This window comes from Cinclus cinclus, chromosome 6, assembly GCF_963662255.1.
Source record: "Cinclus cinclus chromosome 6, bCinCin1.1, whole genome shotgun sequence".
NCBI lineage: Eukaryota > Metazoa > Chordata > Aves > Passeriformes > Cinclidae > Cinclus > Cinclus cinclus.
Genome location: NC_085051.1, coordinates 21,909,796 through 21,935,625, shown reverse-complemented (window position 1 = coordinate 21,935,625; position 25,830 = coordinate 21,909,796). Strand labels below are relative to the sequence as shown.

Below are 25,830 nucleotides of genomic sequence, written 5' to 3'. Positions count from 1 at the left end.
CAAAAACAAACATTTTCAAAGGACAGGACAAACTGCTGACTGAAAAAGTGAAGTATCGAAACCAAATAATGAAAAGCAAAACAAACTATTTTAAAAGTTGATTTTCATAAATTCCTCCCTTTGATAGCCAGTTGCCCTTCTTCAAAGATGAGAGGTGTGCTCAAAAAAGAACAGTCAAAGAAAATGCTGCATAGAAAGCTTTCATTTGATGCACAGAAAAAACAGGATGATAATTTATGCCATCAAAATTTAGACCAAAGCACACAAAATGAAGCATATAAAAGTTCTTTCTTTTTTATTTTTTATTGCAACAACAGTTTCCCAGTTAAGAGGTTTATTAGGCAAAACTGTTTTCACTCATAGGAAGTTTAAAGATCTGATTTGTAGCAAAAAAAGCTGCCTCTAAATTGGCTTAGCTATACGTTTAAAGATTATCTATTTGTCTCATCACAGCAGTTCTGATTAAACCTTTCAAGACATACAAATGCTAACAATATATAACAAGATTTCTTGATCGTATTGAGAGAAATACCTCACACCACAGCGTAACAGACCAGTCCCTGACGAACAGATACAAAAATTCTCCTTATGAAATATAAAGAGGAAATAAATATAACATGGGAAAAATTAAATACAAAGACAAACCTGTTTATAATAGAACACAATGCAGCTTAATAAGGGACATGCATGCAAAACATCCTGAAGAATTCAGTAGGCTACTCTGTAACAGAGGAGAAAACGTCAACCTCCCTCCCAGCAACAGGGAGGTGAAAAACTCTCCTCTTTCCTCTCCACCCACTAAAATAGGAGCTTATTTTTTTCATGATGCACATCTAGAAGCAGAAACTTACTCTATGATTCCAGGAATAGGGCCTAAACCATAGAAACATCTAAATGTAACTCCCCCAATCCTTTCAGTGAATAAAAGAAGACTAGAAAATATCTCTTTCAGAGGACCCTGTTTCTATGTATAGAGCAGGAAGGTAAGTAGCCCTCCACTCTGATTTCAGTCTGTGCCTCAAGGGTAATGATTTTTTCCTTGTTTGTTTTAGGAAGAGAAAAAAAAAGAGAAATAAGCACAGAAATATTCTGAAGACAAAGGCTTGTCCTCAGTGACTTCTCCTTGGGCCAGATTTTTTACTGTAGATAAGAAAATAGCTACTTATTAATTTCATAACAATAAACATTCACCCACAGTAGATCCCAATATAAGGCTTGCTATGAGTATTAAACAACTAGTATTTACATCCCTGTACACAACACAGTTCTGAAATATCTTTATGATTAAGCCAAAGACAATTCTCAGTTTAAGTATCACTACCATAAGTAAAGCCTACAGTGGCCTGCATATTTTTGCTCTAATATTTCCTATTTTCAACATATCTGTTACGCTAAACATCACATATTTTGTAAATCCTGTTAGTTCCTAAGTATCTATGAACTCAAGTCTAAAAAGCACTTTAAGTACAACAGTAACATTCTACTGAGAAATGGCACCATATAGTTGAACTCTACGAGAGTTAATAACTCCACTATGGATTACAGTTAGCTTCCCACTTCTCTGAACGCATGGGGCTGAAACTCCAAAACCAAGGAAAGGCCTCATGTGTGTGTCTTGACTACCACTTTGTAAGGTTTGCACCATATACTGGAATTAAAACAATATACCACGGGGACCTGATTACATGTTTTTTATCCTGAGAAACTAATTTGATAGGTTGTATTTATGTTTATCTGTGTGTATCTTCACTAGATTGTAACTGCTCATCAAGAGCAGATGCACAGTCAGACTTGATCCATGACAATTTCTAGATTTGTTTCAAATAGGTATCTGTGCAACTGCTCCTCCTAACTGGGCATCAAAGCAGAGGTACTGACACAAACAGTAAACCAGTGTTTGCTGGTCAGGTAAGCCTGTCCCTTACTAATCTGAGAGAGCTTTTAAGCACTTGGCAGTTTGTACCAAGGCAAGGCACATTTACACAAATCCATTAAAAAGCAGAACTGCTGCTTTAAGTACAATTTTTTTTTAAAAAAATCCTGATGTTGATGGTTATGATGATCAAGATGAGTCTTTTCTTAAGTAAGGAATACCTACAGAAGGTTGTATTTGATAAAAATACTGCCAACCAATCTAGACTGGAATTCAACAAGAAAACACTCTCCTCACACTACCAGAACAGTACACAGCCATAGACTAGTTACTGCAGAAAGACTAAAAAGTTTTGAAAGAATGTCCCTTCTCCCCAAAACAGTTACATTCAAGAAACTTCAATCTCTTCCTCTAGGGAAATACTGAACTGTCCTAGTTTCAGTCTCTAGTAGCCAGAACAGAGGACAGATTTAAAGCTTTGAGGACAGTCAGAGCACAACACAAACTCACATGAACCAGGCAACCAACCTTAAAAGGAAAAAGCCAAATCAGTAAAGCAGAGAGATCAGGGGTAGTTAAGTGCCTGGCACTGGGTGGCTCAGCATGCAGTGCTCATTTCAATCTGAGCACATGGCATTGCATGCTGCTTCGAGAGAACCTCCACGACTCATTACAGGCTGAGGCCACACATCCCCACTCTACAAGCTCTCAGTTTTAAGCCAGGTGAATACAGCCTTCAAGGTCTCAGCCACCTGCTAGTGACACTGAACTACATGCTGTCACTTCTCCCAAATATGGGGCCCACATGCTCTTTTCCAAATATGCTTTAACCAACACACTAATTCAGTGTGTACAGCTCAACTATGAACATGTTTGTAAAACTACATCTCCCTGGAGATGTAGCTGGGGAGTTACCATTCCTCCTGAAGAGACTGCTGAACATATGCAGTTGTTGGAACATTTTTAATAGGTGCAGCTCTAGGTAGTGCATCCAATTAAGGGTCAGTAAGAAATTTTAGCAGCTACATTTAAGTAATTGCCACTGGCAACGACAGCCTCTCAAACAGAGAGGAAGACACAGTCACAAATTTCTCATTTTCTCTACATTCTTGTGACAGAAGATCACCACACACACCTTGCAGAGAAATGTTAATACATCTGAGAACTGAAGGTATCAACTTTTGAAAATTTAGTTGGAGAGAGAATCTTTTCCCTTTGAGCAGTGCCTGACGATTCTCCTCCTCCTACATGAACATGTAGCTATTGTTAAAGATCCAGGTAACATATGAAGAATAATCTCTTGCACTCTAAAGGCAGATAAAAATGGGAAATGTCATGATATATTCAGTTTAATACTGTACTGCTTTTTCTTCATACTGAATGGTTTTGCATGCGTAAACTCACTGAATTTTCCTACAGTTCTAAACTCCCTTCCATGGTGCAATTCTCATTTCCTCAGTTACTCCAGCAGCTGAGGCCATGATTTTCTCCTCTCTTCTCTGCTAGCCAATGGCCTTCTGATCTTGGGAAAAAACCGAGTGGATACAGAACACTAAATATTGCAAGTACACCAGCCTTAACAGACACGATGCAAAGTGAGACTGATGGCTGTTGGGAGAAGCTGTCAGGTACACTGCCATGCAGAAAATAAGCAGGCCATGTACACAGGATAGCAAGACATACTTTGCATGATGACAGAAGCTGCAAAACAAACTCACCCACTAGCGTTTTTAACACATGCAAAAGAGAATGGCATCTGAGCAACAGAGATATACTTAAGGAATCATGCATTGTTTACAGAAACCTATAAGATTCTTAATGGCTTTCCAGCAAGCAGCAGCTTGGAAGCAATGTGCATAAGCAGTAGGTACACAGCCTTTGGATATTGGTATAGCTAAAAATGCCACGTTTAATGTAGTATCCCATTCTTTCATTTTTCAATTTAAGAATCTCAATCTATACATCTTTTACATATTTCCGACAAGCAAAATACATGGAAAGGGAAGACAGGCTTCAAAGTAAGCTTGTCATGGTGGTATTAGGGCAATGTCCTTCACCTTCAACTTCCTTCAGCCACACAAGAGACATGACATCAAGACTTTTCAAGGAAAAGTATGATTTATAAATCAGGCTCCAAGGAGGGAAAAGTACCAAGAAGCCTGCATCTGGTCAACTATCTTCAAGGTCACATCACTAATATTCTAAGATTACTGCAGCAAAAGTGGACTGTGGGAACTGCTTCTTCCCTTAATGGGCTAGTGGTGCCAAAACAGTAGGACAAACCCAAAATAAATGGGTCACATTATTCTCACAGAGCACATTCTCACACGGATTTCTCCAAGATCTTCCACTCAGAAGCACGTCTGACATTTCCTGACACCCTCACTCCTCAGGGATGTTGGCTTCCACCAGGACAAAAAGCAGACCTCATTCTCCCTATCACCCACCTGCCTGCATTCGGCAAGATGTTTTCACTCTACACAAGTACAATGTAACCTCCTCTCACTCCTTTAGCAATACAGAGCCCAAATATGGTGATCTAGACTCCACTTGTGTGGTACCCATCAGATATTTCACATGGACAGTCACCGTAAGATTCTTCCCTACCTGAGATGCTTGCCTGCCAGAGGGAGAAAGAATCCAGCCTTGATTTTCAGATTCCAGGCGGAACTTGCAGGGCGAATGGGGACATGGGTGCACTCCTGTGCATGTATGGGGCAGCAATAAGCAATTGAGTATTTAACTTCAAAGGATAACTGATCTTAGAGCTGCCACTGTTTCACACAGAACCCACTTTCTCTGTGCTGCTGAATGACCAAGGCAAATTATTGCCATGATGTGTTTCTGAGAGCTCTGACAAGCTGTTCATGTGCTTCACAGAATTCTGCTTGTTGTTCCCTACTGCTGTTGACTCTTCTGCTCATACAGATGAACTTTACCATAAGGCAAAAGAGAGAGTAAAAGCAACAGAGAAACAAACTGTCACAGACCCCACCAAACTCAAAGATAATTAAGAGTACTAATATATGCAATACACTCAATAAGCCTCAGGAGTACTCATGAATTCTGCCAATACGGAAACCAAGGTGAGATAAAGCTGAATTATAAGCATGCAGAAGCTCACAGCTCAGAATCCCATATAATTGGCACAGATTCTGGCCTTTTGCTTCAACTAAAGACCATTAAATTCTGAGCTAAGCTCAACTATTCCAAGAGTAAGCCCTTTGTTCCAAGAGTAAAGATCTTAGGGATGTTTATTCCATTAACATTAATGTAACACCATTAACACTGTAAGTGATAAGCACTCCCTGGACAAACAAGATACAGCAGCATGAGAAGGAAGCAGCTACTTTTATGATAAAAATGACTAAAAGGACCTCATGCTATAGGAAATGGACCAAAAATTTAGCAGTCTGTTGCTGGGACTCAGGTCAGTCATAACTGAGCTAAGTGAAAGGTGCATTTAAAAACACAAATTATTTCACATCCCTGAGTCTTAATCACACTATTGTAAAGAAAATTATGTGGTGCTTTTGCTTAATGTTTGTGTATCTCAAATCACTAAAGGGACTTGAAGTGATTACAGCTGTCAAACTAGTGTCAGAAGCTTAAACTGGGATGTTGATTTAAGGAAGTTATTTTATGTATCATAAGCTTATTATTAGACTTTCAAGCAGAGAGTCTCCTTTCAGGTCAATCTCTCCCCCTTAGGCCACTTTGCTTAAAGGTATAAGCTCATTAACTTTAACTTATTTTAACTTGTTAGAACCTAAGTGCTGGGGCATAAAGGGAAATCCATACACATATAAGCTGAAGCACCTTTCCCGTGTTTTATTTTAAGGCGAAATACATGGAATAAACCAGGAGTTTTGATTTCATACAGCACAGATTGTTGATACCACAAGAGGGCACTAAAGCCACGCCTAAAGAGGAACCACATTACAGAGTTCACTCTGAGGAAGGATGAACTGCACTCCTCTACCTACAAGGATTCAGGTTTCTTGGCGGCATGCACCTACATTCATAATGAACTCACACTCCCTCGACTTCCCACAGAGCAGCACAAAGCTTTTTGTAAAAACACTATCCTGCCAAGGATGAAAGACAGTGAGACTTGAACTTAAAACAAGTTACGTTTCATGTTTTGAACAGCATCAAGTCTATTAATAAGATTTTGAATTTTTGCCTTGTCTGAAACAATGTGAAGTGCATCAGCTCATAACCAAATGGAATTGTGAGTCAGAGGTAGATGCTTAGTCAGAAAAAAATTTTATGAGTACAAATGACTTCTGTGTGCTCAGGCAACAATTCTATTTACACATAGAAAGTCTTATCCAACAGCAACTAAAAAATCAGCATGTTTCAATGGTCAGCTGACCACCACACTAAAAATACTGTTCTTGTATTCTGTAACTTTTTTTAATAAAGCTTGGCAACATCTGAATGTTTACATTAGCCAGTGAAGCGCCACAAGAACAATCCCATAGTTGGACAGTCTTCTACAGACACCTTAACACCTGATAAAAACTACTTACAATATTTTAAGTCATAAAGCATGCAAAACAAATCTCAGCAATACACCATTCAGTATCAAAATGATGCTTGGCTTTCTCTACTAGCTTAATAAGAAGCCCAAATATTTCATTTCTGCACCTTTGAGAGCTGACCCTACTTTTCTCATTAACTTTTTTACACTTGTTAACACACATCTCTTGGTCCCATTAGCTGTGTGTCAGACATGGCTGCTGAAGTTATCTGTCAAGCAACACGAAGGTTCTTAACCTGTTTCAGGAACTGACTCACCAGTAACCTAACAGCTGATGTAGCAACACCCTTAACACTGCTAAGTCACTTCTAGAAGGATCACCACAGGATAATGCTGGAAGAATGATGTCTTCCAACCATTTTCTCAGGTATTTGGGAATAAGGCACTGTGTGGGCTCTTGCTGCATAGCATCTAAATTAGATGCAACTGTCTGAAATCCTGAAGCTATCTAAAATACGTGTCACAGATGACAGGGCTGGAATAACTTAGGACACTTCACACACATCCTCCAGAAGAAGAAAATCCCACCAAAAACCTCTGCAGATTTTGAAATTCTTCTACAATGAAAACAAACATTTATATAAACTTGAATACAGGAGGCAAAAGTTAAATAGAGAAGTGTTGGTCTGAGAGTTTTTAATTCTCATTCTCATGTGCATGAAGTGACTTGGGTTTGAAATATAAACTATCTATACCAGAAGTAAGTTACTAAAAAAATATACCAGGCAGCAGTACAGACAGGAACATATAAGCAAGCATCCAGAAAGTCAGTGTTAGTGTGTCACACTTCTGAAGTCCTGTGCTAACAGCAAACGTCCCAGCATGCTTGAGAAAATGCCTATTTCACTTATTTGAAATAAACACCAAGCACATACTGTAATCAAAAATCAGGCCATGAATTCAGATTTTTGATCCCATATTCCATCTCATGCTAGCATATAATTCCCACTGACCATTTGCTGGATTCTGCCGATGGCTCACGGCAGCAGAGCAAGGAATTCCATGTCTTGCTACTTAGTTCAGTTTTCATGAACAGAGGCTTTTGACAGGCGAAGCAAAAACACAGCTATCACATGGGCCTACAACCCAAAGCACAGGAAGCCTACTGCTGTTACTTCCAGAAATACTGAAGGAATGCTCATCAAAACAAGATATTTAACCAGAGAAACATCTGACATTCCAAGCTCTTGATAAATTTTTCAGTATAAGATATCCATCTCAAAGGATAAAAATACTTTATGACGTGCCATTAAGTGAATAATAATCTCTTTTCAACTGCTTTCCTTGGACTGAAGTATCAACAGAAGACTCCCAAAATTTCAGGATACTTTAAAAGTGCAAAATATGACTTCTGAGTTCCATTATTGAAACCATTCTGGTTTTGGAGACTTAACCTCACTTTCATATAGCCTGTCAAGGTTCCTTGAGTCAGTTGAAGCTTACAGTAGGGGAAAAATATTTTTTCCAACTTTATGCAAATAAGATATAAATATATTATATATATATATATATATATATATTATAATATATAAATATTAAAATACATAAATAAATAAGGAATATTTATGCTATTTGTCAGGTTTATGTTTTCAGGTTTCTTTAACTAAAACAAAAGATGGCCTAAAAGATATTATAAATAAAAATAAAAAACAAATATTAAGACAAAAAGGGTCCTAGAAAAAGGCAAATTACATAAATACAGAGTGAAAAAATAATGTAATACTGAAACTTAATGAGCACATTAACAGGCTAAGGCATATTCAGCTCCCTCTGGATTTAGCAGCTTTATAAATTCCTTATTGACCAAAATCCAACTCCAAAGTACCAGATGAATATATTCATGCTCACTTTGCCAATCAGTGGCCAAGCTGGCAAAAAAAAGGCAAGATAACACTTTTCTCTTAAGCACTTTTGAGATGGGCTTTCCCTCACATTCAAGAAACATAAACTTCCTATACAGCATATGCTGTAACAGCTGACCTCAGAATGAACATCTGGGATCAGGAACCAATGCAAGTGGAAGCCAAGAACCAAGCAAACTAGGTTATGACAAGGAAGAAAACCTTATAAAACAAAAGATTGCAAAGAGAACTTTGGAGTTCAGATAAAGCCACTGCTTGTTACTGTTTCTGTTCTGTGAATGCAGTCTTAAATTGCTTTCTGCTTAACTTCAAAATAGAGCAGGTATGACTAAGGTCTGACTAGAATAACTTTTACCTTGTGAGTTACAGACTTTTAAAAGACCTTAAGTAAATAAAGATTGTTTTGGTTGTTTTTTTTTTTTTTCTCCAGAACAGTGTGTCTCTTACAAGGAAATGTGCAAGTTCCATTACTGCTTACAGCATCTCCTAGGATTTTTCTAAGCAGGGCAATCTGAGGTAAAGAGATTTATTGTGAGGTACCAGCACAGGAGCTGACATTATGGACATCAGCAAGAGATCCATCAGCTGGGCTGCTACACCACTCACTACAGCCCACTCAGCCAAGCAGCATTCATTTCCCTGCACAACTGATGGGCTCTCAATCACAGCAAAATGCACAGGGCCATAAAAAGTAGTATTATTTTAATGGCATAGTCCTGGAATTTCAGCTACGATGGCATCATCCATCTTGTACCAGGGGATAGGCCTCTGTTCTGTGTTTAGACAGCATGATTCTAGATGCTAAATCAGAGGAGGTTTCTCCATGTCTTTTCACTGGAGAGAGAATTTTTAAAAACCCTCAGAGGAAGTTCTAGCAATGCTAAAAATCACAAGCATTTCTCTGGTGAGGTTTACACTTGAAAATAAAGAAAATTAGATGGAAAGATACCTTAATGACAATTTGAGACAGAAGGGATTAGAAAATACATTAATAAATTCTCTTCAAGATTGTGCATGAGTATCATATTTGCCATAGTCAAGTACAAAGTACTGAAAATATTCAGTGGGATTGAATAAAATGAAAGAATCCATCTTCAAAAGCTATTATTTTTTTAAAAATATAAGTAGCCATTAATGACAATAAATAATTATATTGAAAATATTTGATTTTTTTGGGGGGAGAGCTTAAGTCATACAGATTTTTGGAGTGTTAAGACAGTGATCACAGGTCCCATACAAATAATATAATGCTGACATAAGACAGTCTATTCCTTGAAGGCCGAACTCAAGAAAATGACAAAGTACAGAACACACTGAAAGGATATGAATTAAAACTAAACTGCTCTTCATCAAATTCTTCAGCTTTAAGGAAACAAATCCAGCTGACTGTAAAACTTGAAGGGATGTACAAAGGGGCTGTTGAGCAGTCTAGCAGCAGATGTGCACTTCCATAAATACTGAATCCAGCATTCCTCTTTACCAGTAAGAGATACTGGTCGTGCTGTTAAGGTATTACTGACAGTCAGGAAGTAATTTGCACTCAGTGGAAGCCCTCTAGATATTCAAAAAGTCATCCTCTAGCAATAATTTAATGGACTGCAACTTTTTCATTAACGGCAATATCTCAACTTTGATCCTTAAAGGTACAAAGCACTGTAAAGCAGAAGGGTGGAAACTCGGGGGGGAAAAAAAAATCTCCAGCACCCAAGGCAAATAGGCATTATTTGACTTGTGGTCCACCTTTCAGCAGTTGCTTACCACTGCACACAGAAGAGGTGATGTTGTACAGGAAAGGATAAAACTGCAAACAGCGGATCATCTTCAGGCTGCTTTCACACTCCAAGCACCTGGTTGTCAAATCCAGTGCATGTCTGAAGGCCTGCAGTGCTCCACTAATGTTGTTCTGAGCCAGGTATGCATTTCCTAGGCTCAGCAAAGTCAGGGGCTGTGAAGAGAAAAGCAACACACTGCAGCCTAAGTATGTTCACTGTTTAATACTGAAGTCAACTAGGAAAAACCCTTGTCAAGTCAAACCCTCCCAAATTTGGTGGGAAAGAATTTAGAAAACTTCTTGAACAGGCACTGCCTATTCTTATAAATAGAGAACTAACAGCTTGATGCACTGGTGGTAACCAAAAGCTGTTTTGCCATAAGGTTGTGTTAGGAGTTCCATCTTTCGACAATAAAAAAAACCCCAAAAAAACAGCTGTTAAATACACAGAAACTGAAATGAATCATTAATTAGTTACAAAAATCAGAAACATAATGCTTACTGCATAGAATGCCAAAGGACTAAACAGAAATGTGCAAAGACAATTTAGAATCCTTAGAAGTCCACAAAAAAAAGTAAAAATATCACTAGTGTTCTAGTAGAACAGATTCATTGCACTTGCCAAGAGTGTTCAGATTTACCTTAGCAAAGCTAGGTTACTGGAAACACCAGTGTCACTCTAGCCTAGGGGTACACATTTATGGCTTTCAATTCTTTGTAAAACAGTGCTTTTGTCTACTGTTTTGGGTACTACCCCTAAAGTATGTATTTTTTTTTTAAAGTAGATTATAAACAACTTTCTCACTGGGTAAAACTTAACACTTTAACACAGGCACACAGCATTACATTTATTGGTTGACTGAAGAGTCACTTGGACAAAGTAAATTGCTGCAACTAACAGTACACTACTAGAATAATGACTGTAGCATTGTAATTCAGCAGTCATTTTTCCCACTGAAACAGTTTTTTACATTGATTATCTACAAATGTGAAGATTGGGCAGTAGCTGAAGATTTTTCCAACTCAGCTGATATTACTAAACTGCATTTAGAAAATGGTGCAAACTGAGCAACAGGATTTTTTTTTCTTTTTAACTGCTTTTGCTGATAGAGCACATCTTTTACTCCCAGTAGCTGTCATTAATTTTAATTTGAATTTACTTTCCACTATATTCCAGGAAATATCATTCAAGTACAATGCCTCCTGCTAGCTCTTGTGGTACAATAGGTACTACAGGACTGAATACACCTGAAAAACACAGGAGCATGCAGTACTGTAATGAGGCAGGATTTGCAAGTATTTCTGAAGAAAAGCCCTGCTCACACAGCATGGTCCTAAGGATTCCTAAGCTCCTCCCCCTCCAAGCTTGTGCTTACAAGTGTTATTCTTAAGGCACATCATTTAAGCATAGTTCTTTCTGAAGTTATTTTTTTTGCACTCTTACCTGCCACCCAAACGGACAACATTCCTTTCCAACACTTGAAAACTTGTTTCTGAATGCTACATTGAATAACTTGATCCTGTTTTTAGCTTTTTAATGTGCTAGGTGACTGATGGCCCGGCAGGTTTAAACTCTGTTAATCTAACTACAGAGGTAGAAGCACAGGAAAGAAGTCACTTGAACTTCACTGCATCTCAAATGTAAGACGAAAATTACCTGCTAGAGTAAAGCTGTTCCCTGCTATGCCATTCCCTCCCCCTTTCTTTTCACAACTGTTCTAGTTCAAACAGCTTATACAGAAACTGTCTGTATGACACAGATGATAACCTACAGAATATTTACCATGTTACTGTTCAGAAATACAAAAACCTGGTTTGAATCTATGGCTAGAAGTAATGCCACCAAACAACTAGAACACGTCTTCCCCTATGTAGACAAAACCTAGGGACAAATAAAACTGTACAGATAAAAAGTCAAGTGTCACAGAAAGATATCTATACAGTCAAAGATCTTGGTGGCAACACACACTAAGGGTTTTAAGAATCAAGATACGATGCTGACAGCTTGACAGATCTCTGTTTTAGGTTAAAATGCTGCAAAGCACTTGGACTAAATTCCTTGAAGGCACTGTTGATAATACAGCTTTTGGGAGGCTAGAAGTCTGTCACTGATTTAAAAGAACTTCTTTAGATGTTTGTATTCTCAATCAGCATCATCCCTGGTGCAGTCAAGAATTTATATGAAAATTAATATCCATTGCAAATCACAAGCTGGAAGATGAAGTGCATGCACAGGTACACACAAGTAACATGTATTTAGAAAATAATAAAGGAAAACACATTCACTGCTGAGCCAACACAAACCCCATCATCTTACCTCAGAGGCATTGATGGCCAAAGCCTTCAGCAGGAGTCTGCTGGCATCCGAATGAAGACCATAATGAAACAAGAGGTTAGCAAGATTGACCAGAGGAATGTCCTGATACTCATGTGGAGCCAAATTATATGCTTTTTTCAAACAGGTGATAGCAAAGGTGCTATTTCCAACTGCACGCCAGTACAATCCAGCTTCATTAAGCACAAGCCACAGAGGATCTTCTGGCTATAGGAGAGTCAGGGAAAAGGATAAAAACACCCACAAAGAGGTGTCTCAGGAAGACAGAAATGCCTGCTCTTTAGTAAGAAGCAAACAGAACTCACTCTTGCATACTACATTGTTAACTAGATACAAATTAGACTTTGCTGTGACTATTAGCAGATTATTCAGTCTGCTCCATTCTACTCAAATGGACACGATTTACAGGCTGAACTGTAATTTAGTAGCAGCTGCTGCTCACCCTCTATTCATAGGAATGCTTTGTATAATGACCACAAAATCTCTTAAAATATACAAGTGATAATGGTTAGTTCACTACAGGAAGCAAGACTTGTGTGCCACTTCATAGTCTTAAAATTATACAAACACAGATCACAGATCTATGTAAAATGCTAGAATTTGAAAGTCAGGCAGCTATTAAATTACAGTTAGACATGCTTCCAGCTCCTGTGTCTAACATTACCTTTCCCTGTCAATGTAAGGTTTCAGACTTGTTTTTTCTTAGATTTAGGTAGCTATTTGTCTTAAGTAAGTTGACAACTTTCACTAGCATTAGATACTGTTTGAAGATTATAAAATAGTAAGCAGTAAGTGAGGGCAGTTGAAAGAATGGAGGAAGTGTCAAATATACCCTGAATGTTCCTTCCTCCTCTTCAACCTATAACAGCAAAAACAAGCACTCACTCTAGAGAAGAAATAGCAAAATTGAAAAATACTGACAGGTTGACAGAGGTAGGTAAAACATCCACTTTCAGATGCACTTCGAAATTATTCAGAAACGCTCTAGTTTTTACTATTTTCATTATTCTGCGTTATCCAATTCTACAAAACATTTACAGTATAAAAGCAACACCTGAAATGGATCCTCAGTCCTACCTACATGTCTGAAACCCAAATGCATGCCTGAGTAGGAAACATGCAGCTAGGATTAAGGAAGCAAAACAATGATACTATTTTGAGTTAGTAAGAACATCATTGTTCCCGGTTTTAAAAAAACCCTCCCACAGAAGGGTTCTAACTATGGTCAGAGTTCTAGATGAACTGGAAGGTATCAACATTATATAATATTCTTTGTTTGGAGTACCTTACAAAATCTGTGATTTCAAGATTACTAATGACCCCTGTTTTGCAATGCACATACATAACATTACTTGCACATTCTTCATTCCAAACTCCTCACTGAATTACTCTCCATTCACAGGTCTCAATGGCCTCCCTAACTAAATCCTCAGCAAGTTATTAGCATTTTGTCTTTCCCAATACAAAGATACTAACTATGGCATTCCTGTTCTAAGTAGTTTATCATTAACAGAACAGTTAAGACACAAGAGTATTCTTACATCAGCAGACAGAAAAGTTCAGGCTTTTAGCATGACAGCAACAGATTACTACAGTAAAAACCAAAATACTCATGCACTGCACAGTGTGACATTAGACATGTACAGGACTGTTCTGAACAACATAATAATAGGAATCAACTCCTACTGCTCATTTTTCTCCTGGTTAAGACTGATGCACATAGTAAATGGTACTGATTGTAGACTAAAAAAGTTATCTACACATAAAACCTTGACACAACTTCTACAAGAAAGTTAAATCGAGAAATATCAGCTTGACATGTCAAAAAGTCTCTCTCAATGCTTCCTGTCATTTGACTCTCAAAGGCCCCACGCAAGATGGAGGTGGCATTCCACAGGGTTCTATACAGAGGTATATTCTTTGCCCCAGAGTGCTAATTATCCTGACAGAAGATTGACAGAGGGTTGGTTTCCTTGGAGGGAGAGTAGGGGGAAAAGCAGGCTAGTGGGAAGGAGGAGGAAGAGCACAAGGCAGGCATGCAGGAAGGAGGAGTAGTTCCAAGCTCCTTCTCCCAGTTAAGCAAATGGCTGCCAGAATTGGCTGATACATTGCTGCTCCATATTCTTGCAACAAGAACAAGCAACTACAGGGCTGTTTGGTCCACATCAAGCTAAATCAGATACTTCTCTATATATGTATGCCTTACTTGTAAACATGGATTTTTAAGTTAGTTTCATCTCAGTTACAGGCAGCAAATAAACTCCTTCCTAGTGCATCACTGACTACTTTAGAAATACAAAAACAAATCTCAAGTAAGAATTCTGAATTCACCTCGTGACAGACTGACATACCTTTTTCATGGCACGATCTAGAAACACTCCTATCTTCTTCATCGTAATAGTTTCATTGTTGATACGAGAATGCAAAACCTGGAACACAAAGATTTGTTTTCCCCCAAACAACTGAATAAATTCTACCGTTAAGATCCACAAGGGCCATTCTACACTTGCTTCCTTACATCTTCTCTTTAGCAAAGGGAAGATAAAGATATTTTACTAAAAAGAGGATGTGAACACGTAACATTTATAGCAACCAATTCTCCAGAACGCAATATGAAGGTCTTAAGTTACCAGCTTGGTAGAATGCTATAGTTCTTGGAAATTAATCATATCAAATGACTGTTAGATTAAAAAGAAAGATGTGATTTCAAAGAGTAAATTAAATTTCCCAATTTGTGTGCTATTGGTCAGCATCTGAAAGTCAGACAAGTTAACCCTTTCTCCATTCTCCATTACTACTAGAAAGAATTTGTCCAAATTTTTCAGAAGAACTAATTACCGTGAAATACCAAAAACTTTCATGATCTAAATAACATGCTTAAGGCAATAAAGATGAGGAGTCTAAACCAGAAGAGAATCACCAAGAAAATATCTCTTACTTGTCTTGCTTGATCGTCTGGCATCCTGAATTTCAAATCTAGATTAGTGTCTAGTTCCTTGATCAGTATGTTTAGAGATTCATTATTACGAGCATCAGTAATGGACGAACAATCTGGTGCCTGTGCTTCTCCATGCTCAACAGTATCTCTTGGGATTTTCAGTACTGGCTGGATTCTAGCAATAAGGAGAACCAAGACAAATTATATACAGCACATGCTGCATGACCTCATGTAGAAATACAACAACCTGCTAAGCCTCATACTGCAGACTGCTATGAGACACAAGCTGCAAACATGAAGAACTCAAGGACCACCCTTCCCTTGAGAAGCAATTTATAATGTCTTTACTTTCCATTTTTAAGCACAGAATAACAAGAACAATGAACACTGCAGCAGAGATAACAGAAGGTTCTCATATTATGCTAATAAGGATTCTGTGAAGTTTAGGACTAAACAGATACGTGACAAAAAAAAAAGTTGAAATTTTTTTTACCCTATAACTTGATTTCAAAAACATCAAGAGGTAGCCAAATGACATATAAAGAACATTCTAAGATGAACACTGTTTTTTTCCAAAGGAAGCTGCTGGATGTTTGTAGCTGGGAATCTTTAACACAAGCTCAGTACTAGCGTTATACAAACTAGATAGAACAAACCAGCTTTTTTTTACTACCACTTAAAATTTAAGTGACTAGGGTATTATAACGTTGCACTGATTTACGTAAGCTAGCTATTGCAGTACAGACACATTTATTTTATCCTATATAATAACAAATATTACTGACTCTTCCATGACTAAGCTAATTTTCTACCTCTATGCCAAAGGAATGAGCTGGACTTTTCCACTCCTAATCCTTTTTATTGTTTTCTGGTGGTCTTCATCTTCTGTCATCATAACTAAAGCTAAGAGGTTGTATGCAATGTACAAGAGTTAACTGTAGTTATTAAACAGATGCTCACCTCATTCTCTCTCTCAAAGTACTTTTTTTTTTTTGTTGATACAGTCCACAAGACATTCAGACTTGTGCTTAAATCCTCATTTTGTCTGTATTTAATGTGTTCACCCTGGACTAACAGTCAGGCAAGAATCACCATGAAATTGGATCTGGCTGCTATACTTATAGCAAAGACAACAATCAAGGAAAATGCCTTCCTTCTGTGGAAAGGCCAGAGAGAGAGGTAAGAACACCTCTCTGCTGCTGATTCCTAATTGGATCCATCCTCTCCAGAAAGAAAATACTCTTCACACATAAAGATCTACAAATACAGCTTTTAAAAATCAACACTTACCTGAATCCCCTGTTTTCTGGAGGCAAGAAATAAGTTGGCAGTTCTTCTGGGTCAGGAATTTTAGGGAAAGATTTCATGCATTCTGACCGCTGAGGCCAAAGAATATGTTGCTTGGCCTAAGGGGGAAAGGAATTATTTTTAGTATTTTCTCAACATTTTTAATGTTCTAATGAACAAGGTAATAAATGGGATAGTAAAGGATAGTCTGAAAGAAAATAAAGAGAGATATTTAAAACTACTATTTTTCCTTTTTTTTTTTTTAACATCAGCAATTGAAATTTCTACCTTTACTTAGCTGTACCACTTTACTGGCAGCAGATGTTTACAGAACAACTCCCTCGGTGCTGCAGTAGTTTCAAAGGATGGGAAACCAATAGAGAGAAACTAGACAGATGCTTGTATGTTGAAGAAGTTCAGAATACTACATTTTCCAGTGCTGTCACACATCAAAACTGTGGCCCAAACACTAAGAAGTTTCACATAAACAAGGAGAGGATTCACTTTCACTCCTCCTCTGTGAAAGGGCAAAGCTTATCCTCTTCACTCACTCTGCTGGGTTCCACACTCCACACTGAAACCACAGAACGAGCCACAGGGGAAGACTGCAAGGACTGGCTGTGAACACTTTGGTTTGTATGAGGATCCAAATTCATTGATGTCATACTAGAAGTTGAAGAGTCTTCACCAAACTAGAAACAATGGAAAGACAATTTTTCATAAAGGAGATGTTACATTCCTTGTTGAATTTTTCCATGTTATTTCGTCTCCTCACTTATGTAATTAAGCTTTTCTGATGAGTTGAAATGTGGGTAGCAGAATAAAAAAAATGGAATTTAAGCCACTCAGACCATGCAAGAGTAACATTCATACTGTAAACAAGTCAACAATGAAAACACAAGTGCAAAATCAAGGGAAAAAATGCTAAAAGATACTAAGCAGACACTTGCAATAGAACACAAATAGAATCTACCCGTCTAGATTGCACAGCTTGAGATCAAGTCAGAATTGATAAGACTTATGGCTTTTAGAATTATCTCAGTTATCTGAATTTAAAATTACTGTAATAGGGAATAACAATCGAAGACAACAGCAAAATTAAAAATAATTATTCCTATTTCTTAAACTAGTTAAGGGGAAACTTTACAACATACTCCACATTGTGAAATAACTAAAATCATAATCCTTATCTGTAATTTTAACACAGCAGAGGTGTTGCTTAGGTGGCTGTCATTCTGGATTTTCAGTATTAGCACACACCTTGCTTCCCAAACTTCTTAGTACTCTTGTACCAAATTTTCTTGATGCAATCAGAGGAAATTAAGGCTTTGGACTAAATTGAAGTTTTTGAATTCAAATAATTCTCTTTTCTAAGTAAAACAAAGTCTTTCACAAGAAACCCTCTGTATTTCTATAGTTCACTGTCTCTCAGCTTGTATTAACATCAAAAGGAATGCACATTAAAACACTTTGCACTCTGGAAAAGGAAGAGACTAAGATTCCTCACTATAATTACCACACCCAAAATGTAGCCCTTTTATCAACCCTGAAAATATTGAAATTATTTTGCTAATAAAGCAAATGGGGTGTAACTTGAAGCAGTGGTATCAATTCACAGACAAACCTGAACATATTCCACATTTTCAAAAATGTCTCCACGGTGGTAACGAACAGGCTGATCCCACTGACAGTGTAAACTATGCTGCTGGTTGCCCAATCTGCAAATCTGATGGTTCCCTGCAGAGCACAAAGTATTTTTTTATACTAGAGAAGTGTGGTTTCTGAGAAGACAAAGACAGCACACAGTCAACCTCTCTGCCCCCAGTTTGGTCAATCCTTTTTATTTACTCCATCAGCCCAGAGCAAACTCCAACTCCAAAAGACTCAAAAAGAATTCCCTGTTCAAAACACACTACAATCTCTTGCTTTAATAAGCAAAACACAAGAGCCACTCAGGGCCATCTTAACATATGAAGAAGTTATATCCAGACACTCATCTGAGCATGTGCCATATTTCATTGCTTTAATGAGCATGAACACTAAAAAGTTGTACCTAATTGAGCTTCTTTTGCCATCTGTGTCTCATGAATGATGTTCCTCAAGATTTGTTCCTCCTGGATGAGCTTGTACTTGTCTAAAACATCTTGTTGCCTAAGGTAATGGTCATGCTGCTTTTGATATTCCTTTAATTCATTTAATGTTCGCTGAAGTGATCTTGGAAATTAAACAGAGAAGATTTACTTTGAATGCTTGCTAAAACATCACCTTTTCCTACACTCTTCCACACTTTCAACTCTCCATTTCTTAAAGTATTCTTATGCTTAATTCTACTGCATAACCAAAGAAATACAGAAATTTAAAAACAATTCTTATTGAAATGTAAATAATTGCTGCAACAGAATTCCTTAAGTTTGATTGTATGCATTGCCACTGGGATACTTCAGTTACCTATGCTGGGCTTCCAATTTTTGCTCAAGTTTTTGCTGACATAGAACAGCATGCTTCCTTTTTACAGCTTGTTCAAACCCTGGTTTGGCCTGTAGAGCATGATCATAACACAGGACTGAGTGGTTGTACTCTCCAAGCATCTGAAGAATGACCAAGAGAGAATCAGTGATGGTGCAGTAATATTTGATAAACAATACTCGGTTTTTAAAGATGCCATTAACTTAAATTTTTATTTAAGGTAACAAGCAGCCTGTCATTTCTAACACTCAAGCTACGATATCTACTAAAGAAAGGCTGCAGAATAATTTTACTAGAATTTATTTCCAGGTGCAGATAAAAGCCTTTGCTAAAAGACACACTTTTGAATATAAGTATCTTGACAGAATCTTAAGCATTAAGCATGAGATTCACATGGAGCACAAGACACACTGTAAAAGAGTAAAGTATTTCAAGTCAACCCCAAAAGATTAAGTAATTAATTTTCTTCAAGTCTTGGAAAATATAAAGATTGTATTTACTGCGTATATATTTCCTAAAGTGTAATAGCTGGTAAAGAAGTCACTGTAATCCAGAGCTGCATGAACCACAATAGCTGCATCTGCAGAGAAGTGAGCCCGATGCAAAATATTTGCCAAATTTACCAGTGCAATGTCTTTATTTTGCCTAAAAGAATAAAAGAAAACAAAAAGGAAAAAAATTTAAAAACTAACATTAAAGGAAGGTAAGACTGTGTCAGAATCACACACAAAGATACATTAATTTGCCCGTCATACATTAAAATATATCACTTGCTAGAAGAATATCTCAAGTATTTATATGCCTAGCATAGCACATAGAGAGCAAGAACAAGTAACACAGATTACTCCTTAGGCTACTGTCTTAGAAACCAAAACCTGTTTACTAATTAGGATAACTAGAAAAGCAACTGAGAAGAAATCCTTATTAGCAATTCTTACCTTGAAGAAAAATGAAGGGCACGCATGGCACATTCTACTACTTGGTATGGCTCATTCTTTATTCGCCAGTAAAAAGAAGCCATGTTATAGAGTACCCAGGAAGAAGAGTTCTGCAGCAAGGAGAAACACATGAACTGTACAAACTTAAAACATGAACTAAAAGGTTAATCAGGGCTTTAATCACTATAGGATGAAAAGCTGAGCACCAAAGTTGGTGCTCAGCTGCTCTAAGCTATCCTCTTCCACTGGAAAGCTGCCATTTGGCAACAGTTGTCAATGTTTAGGAACACTGAACTAGCATATTAATGTATTAAAGAAACAGAATTTCTGCATTTCAGGCAGGTAAAAATACAAAATGAGGTGAAATGAGAGGTGACAGTAATTTAAGCATCAGCATCTTAGCTGGAGTTCATTCAATGAGGGTTCCTAGATTTTGTAGGAAGACATTTAATGAAAACATACACACTTCAGTACTGTTGTTCCTTCTTTGCTCTTCAAGTATCTGTATTTTTTGTTTAAAACCATTACCTTGACAAAGCAATTAATGTGGCTTGCCAGACAACATAACTACGTAAGTCCTTAAAGATGACAGTAAGTATCTATTTACTGGCTTTGCTGATGCCTTCTCTCTCTTACCTCTACTTGCCTACCAGAAAATGGTAGAAACTGAGAGTATGCCTTTTGAAACTGAACAGTAAGCCAAAAATACATGTGCAAAGCTGGATGCGAGCTGCTTGTACAGGTGTATCCAAACTTGTGGGACTTGTCCAGCACTGGTTTTTGTGTATCCAGCAAGATTATAGTTCCGTACCTTCATGAGCCCATCATAAATACGGTGACCTATTTCCTCTATGCTTCTTCCCAGCTTCCGTGATAAGTACGTGAAGATTGGATCTTCTTTAGGTAACAGGGGTGCAGAAAGATTAACTCTTTCCTGGACACCCTAAAATAAAAATTGAATATAGTTATTTCCTGACACTTAAGACTAGAAAAATATAAACAAAAGCATGACTCCTGGGAAAATGTATGGCTTCGTTATTTTACAATCTTATCTTCCTTTCAAGATCTCTGGGAATTGATAGAACAATTTCACCTCTAACAGATAATAATATATATTACTGCAGATAGGAAAACAAAGGAAGCAGCCAAAAGCAGCCTCTGCTTGTGAGTTCCACAGGGGAAATATTCAGTTCTGGTAGCACTGTGCATCTGGCAGCTACTGATTTCACTAATGACCACTGAAGCACTTAAGTCAGGGTTGTCAGGTTACATACACACAATGGACATATCCTCACACCTCTTCTCTTCCTTCCTTCCTTCCCCAAGCACAGGCACACTTCTTTCAAAAATACACCCAGAACCAGGAACAGAGCTAAAAAAAACTCCACTTAGTGTTTAGCTGCAAGAAAATCCTTATTTGTTGATGAAAAGACTTGCAATAAAATAAACATCAAGATAAAAGCACTAAAGCTGCATCTGCTTTAGAAAATCTGCTCAATATAATGCTGTTGACAAAACTAATTTTCCTACCACTCTTCCACTGTAGCTTTTCTAAAGCAGCTAAACTTTGTACTAGTAGGGAACAATTATCTCATCCTCTGGGTTAGGGCTTGGCATCCAGATGCCAAACAGACATTCAGGTTTGTTAGGAGCTACCAACAAAACTGAAAACAATTTTTTGATCCTGGATCTTCACACATTTTAACGACCCTGTTCAGCACTCTCCAAATTTCAACAGAGACAATTCACAAGCTAGTAGTAGTAGTCCAATGAAAGCTACCAATTAGCTAATGAAATGTGTTATGAAAACAAAGTAATCAATTTTCCTAAAAATATCCTCTAAAATAAGGCAAAAAATAACAAAAGAGAAACTGTATACCTGATGGAACAGGTACAACCTCCGAAACACAGGGACTTTAATCAGGGTCCAATTGTAGTTTAAAAAAAGTGTGAAACAGTCTAGGAAGATAACAATACCTTTCAACCTTGAGTGAGAACTGCCAGTAGGAGTTTTCTACTTCTCTTATTAATGGGGAAAAACACTTACTTGCATCTGCTCACTTACCCGTAAGTGCTGAAAAGCATGGATGCTGTATGGAAGATCTAGAACTTTTGTACAGTCTGGCTGCTGCAGGTCTGGAGGCACTGGGGACTTTGTGTCTATATAGTCTTCAGGGCTGAGGACATAACACAGCAGACTACAGATTAAAATACTGCTCAAGTTCCTAAGAGAGAGTATGGCAGCTGATATAGAGAGTACTCTGATTTAATCATTACAGAAATGCCCTGTTTGGGCATATTAGCCCATTTCTATTGTATTACCAGAGTTCAGTTGTATCAGGATGTCATGACTATAGGATAAAGTAAATAAATTTGTCTGCTTTAGAGAAAATATCAACATTTGGATAGCCTCCAAAATGTATCAGTGTCAGCCTAGTGTATACCACTGCTGTGATTATTGATGTATCTGCCAGGCAAATGGCAATGAATGCAAACTCTTCAACTGAAACAAACAAACCAATCCTAAATATGGGTGATGAGAAGTCCAAATGAAGGTGTATGACAATAAAATTGATCTTTTCCCACTTCGAGTACTCATGTGATTATGATTTAAAAAAACAAAACAATTAAAAACAAAACAGTCATTCCTGAAGATGAATTACCAGTGAAGCTGAATGTCAAGTACACTGTCTGCTCATCCTTCACTTTCTAAACATAGGGGACAAAATATGACCAGAAAGTTCAACAGCTTGGTAATCAATGGAATTTCATTCAAATTTAATTCAAGACAGTTTCCACTGCAATAAATATCTAGCTCAAAACACTGAAAGCACACTAAAGCAAATTCAATCCCCTTCTACATGATATATTTCACTTTAATTCAATGTCTGGTTGTATAAGTATAGAGTAACAGTGGTAGAACAGGGAACAGAAAGGAGGTTTCAGGGCAGGGCTAGCATACACAATTTGGGGGAAACAGCATTTATATGTTGTACCTGTTCACAAATATTGGCAGATGCTGTTTCCATTTTATTCCACAGTAACACAAAACAAAAACTGCCATCTAAAGAAAGCCAGTGCTAGCAATTTTTCACTTGCATTTAGAGGTAGTTGACTTTATTTTCATTCAGTAAAAATCTCAGAATATAAAGCACCTCATTAAAGCATCTTATTACCGGATATCTTTGCTCTCTAAGGTGATGTAGGTGCCGTCGTACAGATCTAGGTCCCCCAGGGGCACCTTTGCTTTAATGCAGTCTGGATCTTCTTTATTATGCCTTTGTTCCAGCCCTGTGTCTCTGTCCTCATTTTCCTCTATATGAATCTTTTGAGCAACTAACTGCTTCTGTAGGAAAAAAAGAAAACAGAAGCATGAAAGCAAACGTTATAGCTGCTATGATTCAACAGTCCAACGTTTTCCTTAAAATAAAATCCATTTGAAAAAAAAATCTAAAAAATTCTCATTAAACTTTGGGAATAGTTCCTGATTTTTTATAACATCTGTAGGACTTTTTCGGATTTGGATAGCATATAAATGCTTTCATTAGAGATAATACACCTTGAATGAGTCCTTATTTCTCCTGTTGTACCTAAAAAGTGGGCTAGTATCATTCCAAATCCATGGTAGGCCATTTAGGAAAAGAAGAAATGGTGGCTACAAGTACATCAAATCTTTCACATCTGGCCCTCCTTTTTCCACTCTAAGACCTTGTGGAAATAATACAAGATATTGCAACAAGTCATCATCATCTTAACCATTCAGTGTGCTAAGTAGAACTGAACATGACTACATGTGAACAGTACTGAACATGAATACCTGTGAAATGAGAAAACCTGCACTTCTGATTAAAGCCATACACATTTGATTACATGTTAGCGTGAAACAATCTCTATTGTTTACACTATTTACACTACTAGCAATTTGTAGACAAAATTACAATAGGTAACTTCAGCTGAAACTCATTTGTATACCACAATTTGGACATTAATAGTTTCCACACCCACAGCCCACACCCCAAAAAGCTTGCAAATATTATTCTATGGACAGGTAAAATGTCCATCACCACAAAAAAGAGTATACCCCAATGAGAAAGACTGGCTGAATACAGTCACACCAGGGGCAGTCCTGCTTGTTTTCCTTTCTCCTACTTCTCCCATTCACCTAAAGCTACCTCTGGTGTTCATCTGGCTTTCCACTTAGTTATCCCAGTCAGATAAAACCAAAGCTGGCACAAGAAAGGGGTGCATGGCCAGAAGGGCGATGAGCTGTTTGCTTACCTAACCCCTATTATATTTAAACTTCAGTTTATCAGTTCAAAGTTCATTAAAGCCTCTTTCAAAAAGGTGGGCTGAGACCCCCTCCTCAATAGTAAATGGGCTTGAAGAAAAACAGAGATGATTTACTCCATGTTCTTCTGAAATACAGTACAACAGAATCTAGTGACTTTATGCAAAAATATTAGGATTTATGACTAGCAACAGGGAATGATAGAACTGGAGACTGGTTATGAAAAAAAATCTTGAAATCTAAAAAATTTTTCATCCTTTCATTGAAGGAGAACTTTGCCAATAATAAATTATTTTCCCCATCTAAAACTCTCACTGTAAAGTCTACAGAAAAAAGAAATGTATGTTCAGAAATTAGTACTTCAATGTTATGCCTTACCTCCAGTTCTTTGAGGTAGTTAACTGTTGTTTCTTGTCTCATTAGTATTACCAAATCATGTGGGTTTCTCAAGTTCATTGGTGAATCCACCTGCAAGACATTTTGACAAGACACTTAACAGCATGTCTTAACATCTAATGCATTCACCTAATTACAGTGATTTTAAAAGAAGTCAGTTATGTTCATTCCATCACAGTTTGTCTGTTCAGAGGTTTTCTGTCCAGTCAACTTTCATATTATGTTCATTAAGAAAATCCATACTTCAAACAACATTGTCATTTGAAAAGCCAATTCAACCCGTGCTTTAACTTTAAACCTATTTTAATCAGGCACACAAGTTCTAAGCATAAGAGGCAAATAAATTTCCACAACAAACATCAGGAGTACCTACTGCTGAAATACTAGATACCTTAAACTGAAATCACAGAAACTTACATTGTAACTTTAAAATTCCTCCACCATGTCCCTCAGAAGGCATAAAGTAGTTCAGCTTCAATTCCTCTCTGCCACTCATTTCACACACTAGCCTACCATTAGGATCTACTGCTCTCAGGATTAATAAGTAAAGGAACAAAATCAAGAGGGAAGCAGGAGAAGACAAGCTCTGTTACAGAAGACCATGCTACAGTTTCCACAGATATACATGAGAGTTCACAGCTCCATGAAGAGGGACACTGGAGACAAGTCACAGATAGAACAGTTACACATCAGCCCCTAGCTGGGCTCAGTAAACTTCACCCCATGGCTGAAACAACCCAGCCTTGTCCTCATGCCAAACTCTGCTGTCTCAGCCCTGTTTCCTTCCATATGTCAGTGTGAGAGCAGTACCTTGCCTGCACACCAGCTGTGGCAACCACCAGCATCCCTTGGAAGCTAACCCAAACTCGAGCCTCCTGGTTGCTTTGTCTGAACTAGTGAACAAAATTAGTTCATGAAGGATTCAATGAGCATGAGAACACAAACAAGGAAATAGAAGTATGTGATGACAGGATGAAAAGACAAGGTGAGAAGGACAGGCAACATCTCACACTTTTACATGACGGTTAGATGGTTTACCTCAAGATGTTTTTCCTGGACCTGCTCAGTTTCTGTTCAAGCTTTCAGGATACAGAACCAGCCGCTGCACGAAGACGTGAGCACTTATCTGT

At 37.6% G+C, this 25,830-nt stretch overlaps 1 protein-coding gene across 2 annotated transcripts in view; it reads right to left on the bottom strand.

Annotated features, from left to right (window-relative positions):
• The window catches only part of TTC17 (tetratricopeptide repeat domain 17), a 55,445-nt gene that overhangs the window by 17,746 nt on the left and 11,869 nt on the right, over positions 1-25,830 (bottom strand). Inside the window, exons 2-16 of one of the 2 annotated variants that reach the window (XM_062494252.1) lie at positions 24,683-24,772; positions 23,193-23,362; positions 22,082-22,193; positions 20,828-20,959; positions 20,017-20,126; positions 19,579-19,723; positions 19,061-19,200; positions 18,666-18,826; positions 18,237-18,349; positions 17,164-17,304; positions 16,616-16,731; positions 15,326-15,500; positions 14,739-14,816; positions 12,370-12,594; positions 10,040-10,226 (exon numbers count right to left, since the gene is read on the bottom strand). In XM_062494252.1, the coding sequence (XP_062350236.1) occupies positions 10,040-10,226; positions 12,370-12,594; positions 14,739-14,816; positions 15,326-15,500; positions 16,616-16,731; positions 17,164-17,304; positions 18,237-18,349; positions 18,666-18,826; positions 19,061-19,200; positions 19,579-19,723; positions 20,017-20,126; positions 20,828-20,959; positions 22,082-22,193; positions 23,193-23,362; positions 24,683-24,772 (2,095 nt within the window). Of the gene's footprint in view, positions 1-10,039; positions 10,227-12,369; positions 12,595-14,738; positions 14,817-15,325; positions 15,501-16,615; positions 16,732-17,163; positions 17,305-18,236; positions 18,350-18,665; positions 18,827-19,060; positions 19,201-19,578; positions 19,724-20,016; positions 20,151-20,827; positions 20,960-22,081; positions 22,194-23,192; positions 23,363-24,682; positions 24,773-25,830 lie in introns of both variants that reach the window. The other variant, XM_062494253.1, reaches the window with a different exon arrangement.